This window comes from Ailuropoda melanoleuca, chromosome 6, assembly GCF_002007445.2.
Source record: "Ailuropoda melanoleuca isolate Jingjing chromosome 6, ASM200744v2, whole genome shotgun sequence".
Classification (NCBI taxonomy): Eukaryota; Metazoa; Chordata; class Mammalia; order Carnivora; family Ursidae; genus Ailuropoda; species Ailuropoda melanoleuca.
The window spans coordinates 35,191,315-35,205,142 of NC_048223.1; the positions used below are offsets into that span (position 1 = coordinate 35,191,315).

Consider the following 13,828-nt stretch of genomic DNA (forward strand, 5'->3'; position numbering starts at 1 on the left):
TCTAGCCAATTCAGGCCACGCAAGATAACTCTGATTGTTTGAAGCTTGGTCAGGCCCATGTGGATGTTTGACTTCTCTTTCTGACTGATCCTCCTTCTTCATCCTTTCTTTCACAGTGGTGGAATCTAACAATTATCTTGCATCCTAAACTCTAGCTCAAAATCAGCCTCTTGACAACCTAACCTGCGACACCTATATACCAGGGTAGGTGAGCTCCTAGCTGCCCTCCATGGAAGGGCAGATGATCAGAACTTACTCTGTTATTCAAAGAAGTCTGTTAGTCTCCCTACGGGAAAGGCTAATTCTGCCCCCCAGCTTTTTCAATGCCATGACCCTGCCCAGAAAAGTTATTATATTTGGGCAGCTCATTGAGGTAAATGAAGGAAGATGCTTCGGGCTGGGGGGACCAGCCCAGAGTCTCTAACCTGTTGTCCTGTGGGCCAAGGGTGTACCTGTTAACACATTCAGGATGCACTGGTCGGGAAGCTCTTGGCCAAGTTAAAGATGATGATGCTCTAAAGAGGGTGGCTTTTGAAAAGGTGCACACATACACACACTCACTAACTGGGGTTTGTTATGAGTACTAAATACTTCATTGTAAAAGGCAAAATTATAAAACTTTGAAGAATATCTCTATGACCTCAGGCTAAGAAAGATCTCTTGAATACAAAAGAACAAATCATAAAGGAAGAGACTAATAACTGTTCGTACATAAAAAGTAAGAGCTGTTCATCAAAAGACACAATGAAAAGACTAAGAAAGATGAACCATAATCTGTACGGGGATAGGAGAACAACATAATAATACTAACAAAGCACCCATATTTACAATATTTATAAAGAACTCCAGTGAGTCAATGAGAAAAAGTCAGGCATTCAGTAGAAAAGTGAACAAAAGACATGAACAGGCACTTCACAAAAGCAGAAATGACCATAAGTATATGAAATATAAATATAAAATATTTAAATATATTTATAATTTGTAATTTCATAAATAAATAAAAATATGAATATACTCAACCTTATTCATAACCACCCTTTCCATAACCACGGACACACAAATGTCCGACAGGGAAAACTGAATGAGCTCCTGCTACTTCTGTCAGTGTAGATGAATTTTAAACACCCAATATTAGTGAACAGAGCAAATAACAGAAGAATAAATGTTTGATTCCGTCTATACGAACACATGCTTGATTCCATTTTCAAGAACAGGAGAAACTAAATGCATAAGGACAAAACTAGAAAGAAGAACAGGGAAACAATGAATATAAAATTCAGGCTACGTTGTGGAGATACCGAGAATGTTCTGTCTGTTTCATGGGCTGGCATCTCATAGGCCAAATCTGGTTTATCATTTTTTTTGTACAGCCTGTGAGCTAAGATAGTTTTTACATTTTTAAATAACAAGGAAAAATTAAAACAATATGTTGTGACACTTGAGAATTATATGAATTTCAAAATTTCAGGTCCATAAATCAAGCTTTACTGGAATAGAACCACGCCCGTTTGTTTATGTATTGTCCATCCTTGTCCATTTCTTTCTACCACAGCCCCCCCAACATACACAGCCAATTAGAATACAATTCCCCTACTGGAATACAATTTTACATGACTCGCTCATGTTTCTGTATGTCTTATGAGCGCAGGCCCTGACTGCTTTTGTTCTGGATTGCATTTTCAAGGATTTTGCATAACAAGCAGGCTCAGAAGATAGAGACAGTGTTCTCCCCCAGATCAAAAGGCAGGCACTATAAATGTTTCAGATTCCCTAATCTTGGGGTTCGTCTTCTGTAATACGACCCACTGTGTGAGCAGATACTGTCTAGCCCTCTTTACATCATCTTGTGCAAAGTGAGGCTCAGAGAACCAGCTCAAGAAAATGCTGACACTCTGCTTACTGCTATTACCGTGAGCAATAAACCATCCTTGGTTCTGACCTGGGAGACTTGTGTCTTCCACCAGCTCTCATTCATGCAAGCATGGCAGGGTCAACGCTCACACCTTCACCGCCCTGTTTCAGACACGAGGAAACTGAAGCCCAGAGAAGGGAAGTGAGTGGCCCGAGGTCACTGCACGCATGAGGAGCAGCACTAGGATAAGATCACATATGTCCAGTGCTCATTCCCTGCTTCCAGGCAGCTTCTCGGGATCCCTCCAGGCCTCTGAAGGCCCTTAGGATTCTCCCTTGCTTCCCTATGGGCTTCCTGCACACACTCTGTGCCTTACCTTTCACACTGCACTTGAAGGTTTGGCTGACCACTCCAGTATTATTCTCCTTCTCCGCTGGCCACTGATATACGTAGACGGTGGTTCTGGAAGACCCGGCATCAAGCACGATCCCATACTGAACAAAAGGGGAAAGGGAAAGTCAGAAATGGGCAGGCCTCTCTGAGGACTCCTTTCCAATGGGCTGAGAACCCCAAATACTCTCAAGAAATTAATCCACACTGCATCATTTAGGTATGGGCTGACCAAGGGGAAAAAATGATTTGCTCCAAACCAACTTTGTCTCCTTGGATTGTGGGGGAAGGGGATGGGATGAAGTGGGTCAGGTGTTCTGGGGCCTGGTTCTCAGCTTTGGTCACACATTAGAATCATTTGGGGAGTTTCTGAAACTCCCAGTTCCAAGGCCGTATCCCAGACCTATTAAATCAGAATCTCTGGCAATGGGCACAGGCATCATCAGTTTCTAAAGCTTTCCTGGTGACCCCAGTATGCAGCCGAGGTTGAAAATTAGCACTCCGAGTATCTTGCCCATCCTGGCTTTTTCCTCACCCAGACCTCTGAGGTGGAGGACAGTAGCCACCTGGGTCTCAGGAGGGAAATGAATAGTCAGTCACCTGCTGCCCTCTACTCTCCAAACTTCCAGCCCTGTCAGCCTTCCTTGTGAGGAAGTTCTCACAAGGGAGAGACACATCAATACTTGCATTAATCTTCAGAAGGAAAGTATTCATAATTAAGGAGAAAAACCCCATAATACAAACTAATGATGACATACCGTCCCACTTTGGTAATATGCAACACAAAGAGACAGACAGGAGGGTGTTGCTAGGGCAGTGCCAGGGCTAGCTGGGCCCAGGATTGCCGGCTAGGAGTCCTGGACCATCTCCCCAGCTAGAGGCAGGCACCAGGGAGCTTCCCCTGAGGGTCTTGCCAGCCCGGGCCCTGGACTAAGCCTGAGCAGGAAAGAGCATGCGTTAGCACACTATGGGGACTGGAATGAGTAATGCTGACTGAGGTCAGTATGTGCTTGGGCCTGGAGTCAGCCCAGGGCAGCAGAAGCTTCTGGGTCACAGCTCTTCCCCAGTTCCACTGCTGTTGGGTTAGGCTGCTCTTCTCAGTGAGGAAGATGAATTTGGTGTCTGGAGGCAGGGCAACTCAGATGGATGCTTGCTTTACGACCCTGGGTATGAGGCCTAAGCTGTCTGGGTTTCCTTATCTTCAGAAAAATTAACCTTGAGGAGTAAACATGAGACCATATGCCTGACACTCAGCGGTTGCTCAATAAATACAGGCTATATAGAAAAATCAAAAAAGCAAAATAAACAAATAAAATTACAAAGCAAGGACAAGAGGAAAGAAAAGTAAATGACACCCTTCAAATCCCACCATTGTTTTAATACCTTGCTATGTATCTTTTCTAATGGTCTTCTGTATATACAGCTACATATATGAATATGTGGTTAAACATATGTTTTCAATTCAATACAGGATTATACTGCACATAGCCTTTCTCGATATCAATAAGTGTATCATGCACATCTCTCCCTGCCAGTAAAAATACTGATGTCACCATTTTCAATACATTCCCCACATCTTCTGTGAGATATACCATAGTTTATTTAACCAATTCCCTGATTCGAGACATCTGGGAGGGTTCCAACTTTCCACGATTAACAAGCGCTTGTTTCATTTGAAATGGGACCAAATAAAAACACGTTGCTCCAGCTCCTCAGTCAGGCCTTCCCCATTATATTGAGACGGAACATCCTGTGTCCATTGGTATTTGAACTTGGACAGCCTCTTAATCTCTGCCTTCAATCTGATGAATGCCGACAGGGATCTTGACATGACACCCCCTGGGAACAAGGCAGGCATTGTTCACAGCCTGCTCTGGGCAGAGGCTCACCAAGGAGATTAACGCACAGGTGGAGTTGAAGGAAACCAGGCACTCAAGAGATATGAACCTCCCTACCAGTCTGCTTTTTCCCCTCCCACCTGCTGCCAACCCCTTAGCACCCCTCCCCCAGCCCCACCACACCTGGTGCTGAGTAGAGGAGGGAGTACACACACGAGAGCAACCACTCCACAGGGTCCCCACCCCTCCCACATCTTTTGGATCCCAACTCTTCACAAACAGTGGGTTTTCCCTGTGAAGGAAACTTGGGGCTGCCGGGCCAAGATCAGAAAGGAGGAAGAAGGGCTGTTCTCACTCTCATCCTCATCCCGGCTGGGATCCAGTTTTCATCAGGGTGGGAACAGCCAGAGATATTCCATCCGCAATGAGCCTGGAGAAATGGCTGGCCCTCGGGCACCAGCCGATGTGCTGACAGGGACCAGCCCGGAGCCCAGCGCTACTTCTGAGTAACCACCATCATTCCCTGACGTTTTCAAAAATGGAAAAATTGGTCTTTAGCCAGTTTTCAGAGCTCATTTGCCTAGATCAGTGGCACTCAATGTGGTTTGATGGAGGGGGTGGAATGGAGACTGAATTTCATTCAGTTCAGCTAGGTGGAAAGCAATAAGTAACTCTCTGTTTAATGCAGTGTCAGGAAAAAAACATGGCTAGAATGTGGAACTGAAGACACAGTCAGTGGGTTAACCAAAAGGAAACAGCCTTCCATATGAACCCCAGACACAAAACTTAAGGACTGTGTGAGTTTCTAACAAAGCAAAAGTAAAGATCATAAGATCAGCCTCCTTGGATTTATTTATTACTATTATCACCATCATCATCATCATCACTATTAGCATAATAATAGGAATAGTAGTAATAAACATTTGTTGAGTACTTATGTCAGGCTCTACACAAAGTGCTTTAGTGTTACATTCTGAAGGCAGGTGTTGTCATCATTCTCACCTGCCAGATGGGAAAACTGAGGCTCACAGAGGTAAATAATTGCCCACAGTCCCAGAATTGGGCTCAAGCTTGGGTCTAACTGATCATCAACCCTATACACAGAGCCCCATGCTTTCACTGAGTTCCAAGGAAACCAGGTCTACCAGGACTGACTGTTTCATGATAAGGAATGCTATAGCAGACTTCCTTTGTTCAGATAAAGTCCCTCAAAAGCAAACTCGTAGTTAAGTAGTATGCAGATCTGGCTGGAGAGAAGGTGGACCAAAATGATGAAGGAGTTGAGTCTTTCTGGGAAGGAGGAAACCAGTTATCTAACTCTCACTCTCTGAGGGGTAAACCAGGGAGGGCCACAAGGCACCAGAGCTCCAGGCCGATGACTGAGAACCAGTAAGGGTTAGAAAGGAATGGTTTTAGCACCACCTGGTCCCATGGTTGTGCTTTGGAGGGTAAGGGCCAAGCATGGGAGTGTGACCCAACATGGGGATCTAATGTGACCTGAGAGGGACTATATAGGCCCATGTTCAACAGTGATGTCATATGGCTGTAAGGCGCAAAGGCAACAGGATACTGATCATACTGCACTGAGAAGCCGCAGGACTTCTAGACAGTTGTGATTGGGGGTGGGGAGGGCAAAGTCTCAAAAGGAAAATACTAGACTTAATGATAATAAAGCAAGTGGGGGCCTGAGTGAAAAAGAAAAGTGATGCCATCATGTTTATTCTTTAGGCTGGTAGAGCAGGTCAGACCAGTAACAATGAAAATGGGACTGGGGACACTATGACCCTTGACTAAGTTTTAATAGTTGTGCTGTTCAACCTAAATAAACCAAGGTTAGGTAAGCCAAGGCTGGATTTAAGAGCCAGCTCTCATGATTAGGGTCTTAAGGAACATTCCAGGGCCCCCCAGACAGGCCACTGTGGAGCTGGCCCCTCATAACCAACTGTCAGGTGCACACAAAGGCAAAATGATCCTCGAGATATTAAAACATAAACAGAACAATTTAAAAGCCCTTGTATTCATTCAGCTTCACTTCCACAACTGCCCTTCCCACCCTTAGCACACACTGCAAAACAAAACAAAAGAAAACAAAAAAAGAGGCTTGTCCTCACTCTGAAAAGAGCTGCATGTGGAATGTTCTTTCAAGTGGCCATTCTGCTCTTGGCTCCCCTGGTTCAGAACATCTGTCTTTTCTCACATTTAATCTACCCAATGAAGCAGAATGGGTCTTTTGAGCCAGTATTCCAACGTTCTACAACTTCCTGTCCCCTACAGCTGTGACCAGGGCCTGAAAGCAAGATCTGAGGAGATTAAAAATCCCCTCTTTGAACTGTGTGCTAATGGGGGAGGGTGTGTCTTCTGGTCCTTCTAAACCCTTGTTTAAGGCCAATATTCTCTGCTCTCTTTTGTTTCTTCTGCACCATGTCTGCTATTTCCAGTCCGTGTAAATGTATGAAGCTATCTGCCCTTTCTGTTCCTCTACTTTCTCATCAGCAGAATGAGGATAACAGTATCATATCTATGTGGAATAGTCGCTGCGGGTTCCCTGCCCACGTCCCTCAGGCCTTACCATGGTGATGCCCAGCCATGCACTTTCCACCTGCCTAAAGGTTATCTCCAGTGGCCTGAGCCCACCTGAGCGTCCAATGTGCCAGAAATGCTAGGGAGTGAATGTCTCCCAGGGAGCAGCCACTCAACCAATGACTGGTGGAAGTTGGAGCGTAAGTATGTCCTTGAGTGGGATACCTGTGAGACAGGTGTTCTAGATGCCCTTTGGTAGAGGACAACCCTGGGATGGGTTCTATACTGGTTCCCAGAGATGCTCTGCAGGACTGAGCCCCTGCTGCCCACAGTGATAACTTGCTGGGTGGCAGGCCCTCCATTGGCTGCCTTCCCTCCTGTCTCACTTCTCCACCCCCTACCTGTGCTTCCTGGGGTCATTCCCAGATGGCCTACTTTTACTCATATCTTTGACCAGGGGAACCTATCTGACCCAGGAGTATGAAACATATGTGTTCCCCTCCTTCAGAAGTAGCCTCCATACTGCCCTGGGGTCTACTTTTCTCTACTCAGTTTACTCTTTTGGTCTTCTGTCAATTCTTCCATGTCCCTTCAGTATGAACAGAAGACTTACCTCTTACCTCCCAGAACAAGTGGAAGCCAGGAGCTGGCAACTGCCTTAACCAGCCCTAACTTTTGTAGGGCCTGAGGGGAATTTTACTCTCTCTCCCACCTTCCACCTGTCCTCATCCCACCTTTGGCAAATCTTTGGTAAAGAGCCTCAGGCACCTGTATGCTGACTCTAGAAGGTGTGATGGCTCAGACTCCACATCTGTGCTCTGTCTTACTCCCTGCGAAGAGCTGCCCCTTTGTCAGTCCTCAGACCAGTGGTGAGGTCTGTACTCAGGAGGAAGCCCACACAGACCCTGGTTTCTAGAGTCCCAGGCACCACAGCTTGTTCTAGAAGGGGAAACATGGCTCTGGGTGGGCACATTCCCTTGTGCCGTGGAGAGCGATAACCCCAGAATACAACTGGAGCTGGTTCCTCTGAAATATGGGTGTAAGAGTGGTTCCTGGGGTCTAGGAGGGCTATTAACTCCCCCCCATTTGGGGGATATTTCCATCCCTCAGTTCAGCAAACTCTCCTGCATCTGCACCCATTCTCCCCATCTTCCCTCCTGTGCAAAGGAGGACAAGTTCTCCTATTAGAGGCCAGTACCTTCTCCTGAGTCCCCCATTCTGAACTTAGGATCGGGGAGAGGAGGGAGGTGAGTGAAGAAAACCCTGGCCTTGGGAACAGGAGGGACAAGGTTTCAGTTCTGGTATGCCATTCACTGGCCAAACCTATGATTTCTCACTTGCAAGATGGTGGTGACAATGCTTGCTTTGTCCCCCTGCTATAGCAGCCACAAGGGTTACATGAGATAATTCAGGGAAAAGTGTTCATTAAACTGAGCAGCAGTTTACAAAGTATAAGGAGATGGTATTACTCCCAGTTGCAATCCTAATTTTCTATAGTTAATAGAAGAAGGCAGTGCCTGGAGCTTGGGAAAATGGCTTCTCTAGGCCTTGGCTAATGTCTTTGGACAACCAGATAATTTGTTTTCCCTCATCACTGGACAATTGTATAAGGTTTCTTTTTTTTTTCTTTTTTCTTCATGTTATTCATGAAGGGGTGTTGAGATTCTTAAATAAAACGTCCTATAAAAGAGCCAAATGCCATTATCTAAAGGAGATTTTGCTTTAATCTTTCAGAAGAGCAGCCTCAGAATGGTAGGTCAAACTCACCCACAAAGCTGGGGCAATATTAGTTTCTTTTTTATCTTTTAAAAACTTTTAAAACTTCTATTTCAAATATAGCTTTTGAACAGTCACTAAGAGCAGGAAGATGTAGAAAGGACTCATGAGGTCAAGGGTAAAGGCTAAATGAGATTCAAATAACAGTTGAATTTCTTGGCTCCTTCGGCATTCTAGCTAAGAAGGGTTTTTACATTTCTAAAAAATCATAAGAAGACCAAAAAAAAAAAAAAAGATATGTGACTGAGACTATAAATGACCTTCAAAGCCTAAAGTATGTACTATTTAGCTCTTTACAGAAAAAGTTTGCCAAACTCTACCCAAATGACTGAAGGACTCTTTTCCTTTTCATTTGACAAGTCCCTCATGGGATCACTTCCCCTCACCCTTACAGCCAAGGCTGGGGTGATACATATGGTTCTCAGGCTGTCAGACACCAACTGAGAGGCCATGTGGGGACAGACTTATCAAGGGCTAAGAGTAGCCTCTGAAACTGAGCATAAGATCCTGAGTAATTTTTCAAGCGGAAGAGTTAGAGGGATCATGGCACACTTCTAGACTCAGGAGAGGTAGCACAAATACAGCTCAGGGAGACCTTTCAAGTCCTTGATGTTTTGTTTACCAGGTTGGGCCAGAAGAGGAGGCTGAGTCTCCTGGTCTCCTCTCATGATCAGCGTTGTGTGGTCTTGGGGGAATGCACAAGCTGGTAGATCTTTGGTAGCCATCTGCAATTCTTGGCTACAAAGTCTAGCTTTGATTCCAACAGTCAGGAGTCAAAGCAAAGCCACACAGTCCTTAGAGAAGGTGTCACCATTAACATTCTCTAGTGTCAAACACAACAAAACCAGTATGTCCAGAGCTCCTCCCTTGGGTCTTAAATCAAAGACCCTTGGGTTCTCCCTTGGGTCTTCCCCCACTGTAGGTGGGGAAAAGGGTTTTCTTCTAACTCATGGCTTTAGAATAACTTATGTCATAGACCATCCCTTCAGTGCCAATCCCCTCACACTTACCTTCAGTCCTGGAAGGAGGACCTCTTTGTGGTGAAACTGGATGAGTGTGATGGCCACAAGTACCACAACACTCAAAAGCAAGACCACCAAGGCGATGATGGCTGGGGTTCGGGAGAGGGCCTTGAGGCCTAAAATGGGAAGACCCAGAAGACACATGAGGGGAAAGTAGAACAAGGCACTGGTTTTCTTTGTAGAATCCATAGACTGGGTATGTAACTGTGTGCATACATCACTTCCTCTGGCTTTAGTGAGACCCACACTTTTAAGGTGGAGCAGTGATTGGGCTCCAATAACCATTTATCTTTCCTCCAAAAGAGTGGACTAACATCATTTGCAGAGAGGGTGTGCATAGTTTAGTTTCCTTGTATCTTCCCAAATGTGTTATGCATTTTACTGGTTGTCCCCGAGATGATTTACAGTAACATTTATTTCTATGTAGATTTAAAATATATGGGTTTTCTATTAAAGCAGGTGATACAATATTTCATTTAAAAATAATATCAGATAAACCAAAGAAATTAATACTATACTTCAGATATAATCAATGATTATGAAGTTCAGTACACAGTGGCATACTGTCATGCAAATAGTAACATGTATGAATTTCTTTTTTTTTTTTTAAAGATTTTATTTATTTATTTAACAGAGAGAGAGACAGCCAGAGAGAGAGGGAGCACAAGCAGGGAGAATGGGAGAGGAGAAGCAGGCTCCCAGCAGAGCAGGGAGCCCAGTGCGGGGCTTGATCCCAGGACCCTGGGATCACCCCCTGGGCTGAAGGCAGATGCTTAACGACTGAGCCACCCAGGCACCCCACATGTACGAATTTCTAAAATGTTTGGTTTCCCAGTAAGAAGTCAACCTCAGTCATTTTTCCTGTGCCTACAGTAAGGGCACAGGGTCTCACCTACGTCTTCACAAAGAAGAGCCAGAGCCCAAGCCACGTGTTCCCTCCCAAAGGGGTCATACCATCTCTGGCCTTTGTATTTTAATCACAACATGAAAACTATACCCATTTAAAAGCAAAACAATAATAATAATGAAGCCTATGAATAATCTTCAACTAAATACACAGCCTCAGAATAAAGATAATTATACCTGTATTGTATAAAACTATATAATTACTATAATGGACTATGTCTATGTATTAAAGTTAAACTAATATTACTTAACTAGATGATTTTGAACTTGGGTCTTAATAAACCAGTGTGGGTTAATGGAAATTTTATAAATAGAGTAGCAAATACATTTTTAAAACAGAAACAAACAAATACTGTTCTATCCTGAAATGATTTCATTCATGTGAAGTTCTAAAACAGGCAGGTGACAGAAAACAGAACAGTGACTGCCCAGGGGGTTGGGGGCAGGAACTCACTGGGAAGGAACACAGCAGCACTTTCTGGGGTCACAGAAATGTGCTATATTTCCCTAGGCTTATGGGGTATATGGGTGTGTGCATTTGTCAAAATTCACCAAACCTTTCAAAGCCCTTTGAGGAAAACCTGAAAATCCAAGTAAACTAGCTCCTTCTGTACAGTTCCCTTTGACAAAAAAAGATTTGTAGAAATTGCCCCTACCATCCTAAAATTATATCCTTTTAGAAGACAAGAATGCCCAGTTGTGGGGCAGGACTAAAGACCATCTGTCCAGGGGCGGGAGGGGGTGAGATGTAAGCAGTCTCCTGACCACAGCTGTGTGGCTGGCCTCCCTGGTCCTCTGCTCTTTAGCACTTTTCGGGTAAATAGCTATGATTACCTTCTGCAAACCCTGGCCCCAGCAGAAAAGCCTATCGCAAAGCAAAATGGACTAGACCAGGTCTCATTCATTTAGGGAATGCAGCCCAGAGCTGTGCTGTCATTAGGAGTGAACAAACACTGTAATTACAAGGTGTCTACCTGGGAGTGGAGAGGCCAGACCCTTCTGGGCTTCCACATGAGCAACTGCAAAACGTGCGCCAGAGGCAGGCAGGGCAAGCTTGGCAGTGTGTGTGTGTGTGTGTGTGTGTGTGTGAGAGAGAGAGAGAATTCTGCACATGTGCCTCCACTAGCAAGGGTAACATTGCTGACCTAGGGTGGGGGTGGGGAGTGCTGGTAGCTGCAGGCGCCGTGCAAGCAACAACCCTGGGATGCAAGTAGAGGACAGATACAAATACTTTACAATTCATTACAAAATCAACAATATTCTTGAGCAAACCTCACACGCAGCTTGGTAAGGGAAACCACAAACAGCCAAATTAATGGATTATGCAAACCGGAAAAACCATTTAAGAGAAACATGCATGTTAGTCCTTGTTTTGTGTAGCTTTGATCAAAAGCATTACTTCTACCTGAGGAATGCTGGCGGTGAAAGCCTGGTAAGCAACTGAGTCTCAAACCAGAGACGTTAAAATCATTCGCAGGGGCCACGCATGAAGAACTGAGGGCTGAAGCCGAGACTGTGACGCGAGAATACCACACTTGAGGCTGCCTGAGAGATACTAACCTGCTTGCTCACAAGGTTGGCGGGTCAGCACGGTGAACATCTTTCCTCCCAACTGTACGCAAGAGAACACAGAATGACAGTGTGTCCTTGGCCCCTGACTTCAGTTCCAGAAACTTGCAGTGTTAAGCCTAATTTGCGGGCACGACTAAAGAACATCTGTCCGGGATGGGAGGGGTGATAACGTAAGCAGCCTCCTGACACAGCCACGCGGCTGCCTCCTGGTCCTCAGTTTTCAGGTAAAAAGCTAATGGCTAATGACTACCTTAAGCAAACCCTTGTCCCAGCAGAAAAGCCTATCAGAAGTGAAACCCGCTTTCAAACCCACTTCGCTTCTTCCAAATCCAAACCTCTTGTGGGACGGATAAACCGAGCCCTTTGGATATCCAAAGCTGGGCTTAAATTCTGGCCTCACCTCCCCAGATGCCAGGAAAAGAAGAACGGGTTTGCTGAAATTTTAAACTGAAAATTTTCAAAAAAATAAGTCAATCATTTCTTGCAGGTTTTTTTCACCTGTACACAGCACCCAGGGCATTAGAATTCTTCCACCTATTAGTAACATTCACAGGGCTGAGGCAGGGCTCTTCTTCAAATCCCAGCACCAAGGGAGGTTTCCGTGGGTGTTGGCCACCCGCGAGCCCGGAGTCGCCCCCGAAAGACCTAGGAGGGGTATTTTTAGCTGCTGGCTGGAAACAATTGCAAGGGGATGTCGGGCCCCCGGGAGCCAGCGCCCCAGGATCCGGGAGGCCCCGCTCTGGAACTGTGTCCCCACACAGCCAGGATATCCAAGCTCCAGCGCATCTCCGGAGCCGCAGATGCGCTCGGTGAGGACGCGTGCACCTCTCCGGGCTTGGCAGGGACCACCTTCCCGCCGCCCCCTTGGGTCCCTCCCTCCGGTCCTCTCCTGAACCCGATTTCGTTTCCTTCCCTCCCAGCTCCCAGCCCCAGGAAGCTTCCCGCTCGTTCCTCAGCGGCTCGGGCGCTGGGTCCCCGATCCTCACCTGCGCGCGGACGGTGGGAGGAGGGCGAGAGGCGCTGCCGCAGTGGCAGCCGGCGGCCAGCTCGCAGGAGGCTCTGCGGAGGCAGGGGAGGCGGGGCGGTCCCGGGGTGGGGCGGGGCGAGGGCGGGGCAGCCGTGGCCGGGGACCGCTCCCCTCGGCCGGGTCAAGGTCCAGCACCTTTGCTTCATCTTCCCTCTTCCAGTCCACTCCACCCCATCTCGCCCGGGCTACCTGGGGCAGGCCAGGAGGGTGTCCACTGCCTGACCCCCTCTTCCATCGATGTCAAGGCCGAGGATCCTTTGATCTCTCTTTTGGTTTCCTCCATCCTCGCCCCAAGCCTAGGTGGAGGGGGAGTGGGGGCAGGGCCGAGTAGAAACGGCACTTTGTGGATGTGCACAGGTGGGCCCTGTGCCCCATCTTTCCCTGGAGTGGAGGCGGTGAACACCTGTAATGTTGGGTGTGAGGCTAGCAGGCACACTGGTCCCTGAATCTGGGCCAGGAGAGCAAAGTAATACAGATATGTTCCCCCTCATGTATTCTAGACCAACTGTCTTGGCCGTGCCCAGGGATCTGCTCACTAGTTACTCAGCAATGCCGTCCCCTACCCCGTTTTATATGGGTATCATTAGGCTAAGATTCAGGACAGGCTCTTCCTGGAAGAGGCCAAATAGGACAAAAATACAGCGACTCAAATGCCCCCAGGAGTCTGTTTTTAATGCATCGGCTCCCTTTTTAATGCATTGGCTCCTTTGAGTGATCTCAAGGACTCTTGAAACCATCCACCAAGAAGCCTAAGTGAGGTTCTGTTGGACCACCCTTCCCTGTGGCCCCTGAAAGAGCTAAGGTCTGGGCTAAGTCCTGGCCTGCCTGTTCTTCTAGGGAGCTAGGCTCCATAGGCCACTAGTCTTCTGTCCCGTGCAGATGGGGCCAAATCCACTATGAGTTAGGGGGGCCTTCAGAGAAGAAT

At 46.6% G+C, this 13,828-nt stretch overlaps 1 protein-coding gene across 2 annotated transcripts in view; it reads right to left on the minus strand.

Annotated features, from left to right (window-relative positions):
• The window catches only part of ENTPD3 (ectonucleoside triphosphate diphosphohydrolase 3), a 32,832-nt gene extending 19,880 nt beyond the window's left edge, over window positions 1–12,952 (minus strand). For both annotated transcript variants that reach the window (XM_034662197.1, XM_034662196.1), the window contains exons 1-4: window positions 12,863–12,952; window positions 11,865–11,916; window positions 9,387–9,514; window positions 2,229–2,346 (exon numbers count right to left, since the gene is read on the minus strand). In XM_034662197.1, coding sequence (XP_034518088.1) covers window positions 2,229–2,346; window positions 9,387–9,514; window positions 11,865–11,904 — 286 coding nt within the window. In that variant the 5' untranslated portion in view covers window positions 11,905–11,916; window positions 12,863–12,952. The remainder of the gene's footprint in view (window positions 1–2,228; window positions 2,347–9,386; window positions 9,515–11,864; window positions 11,917–12,862) is intronic.
• Between the last annotated feature and the right edge of the window lie 876 nt (window positions 12,953–13,828).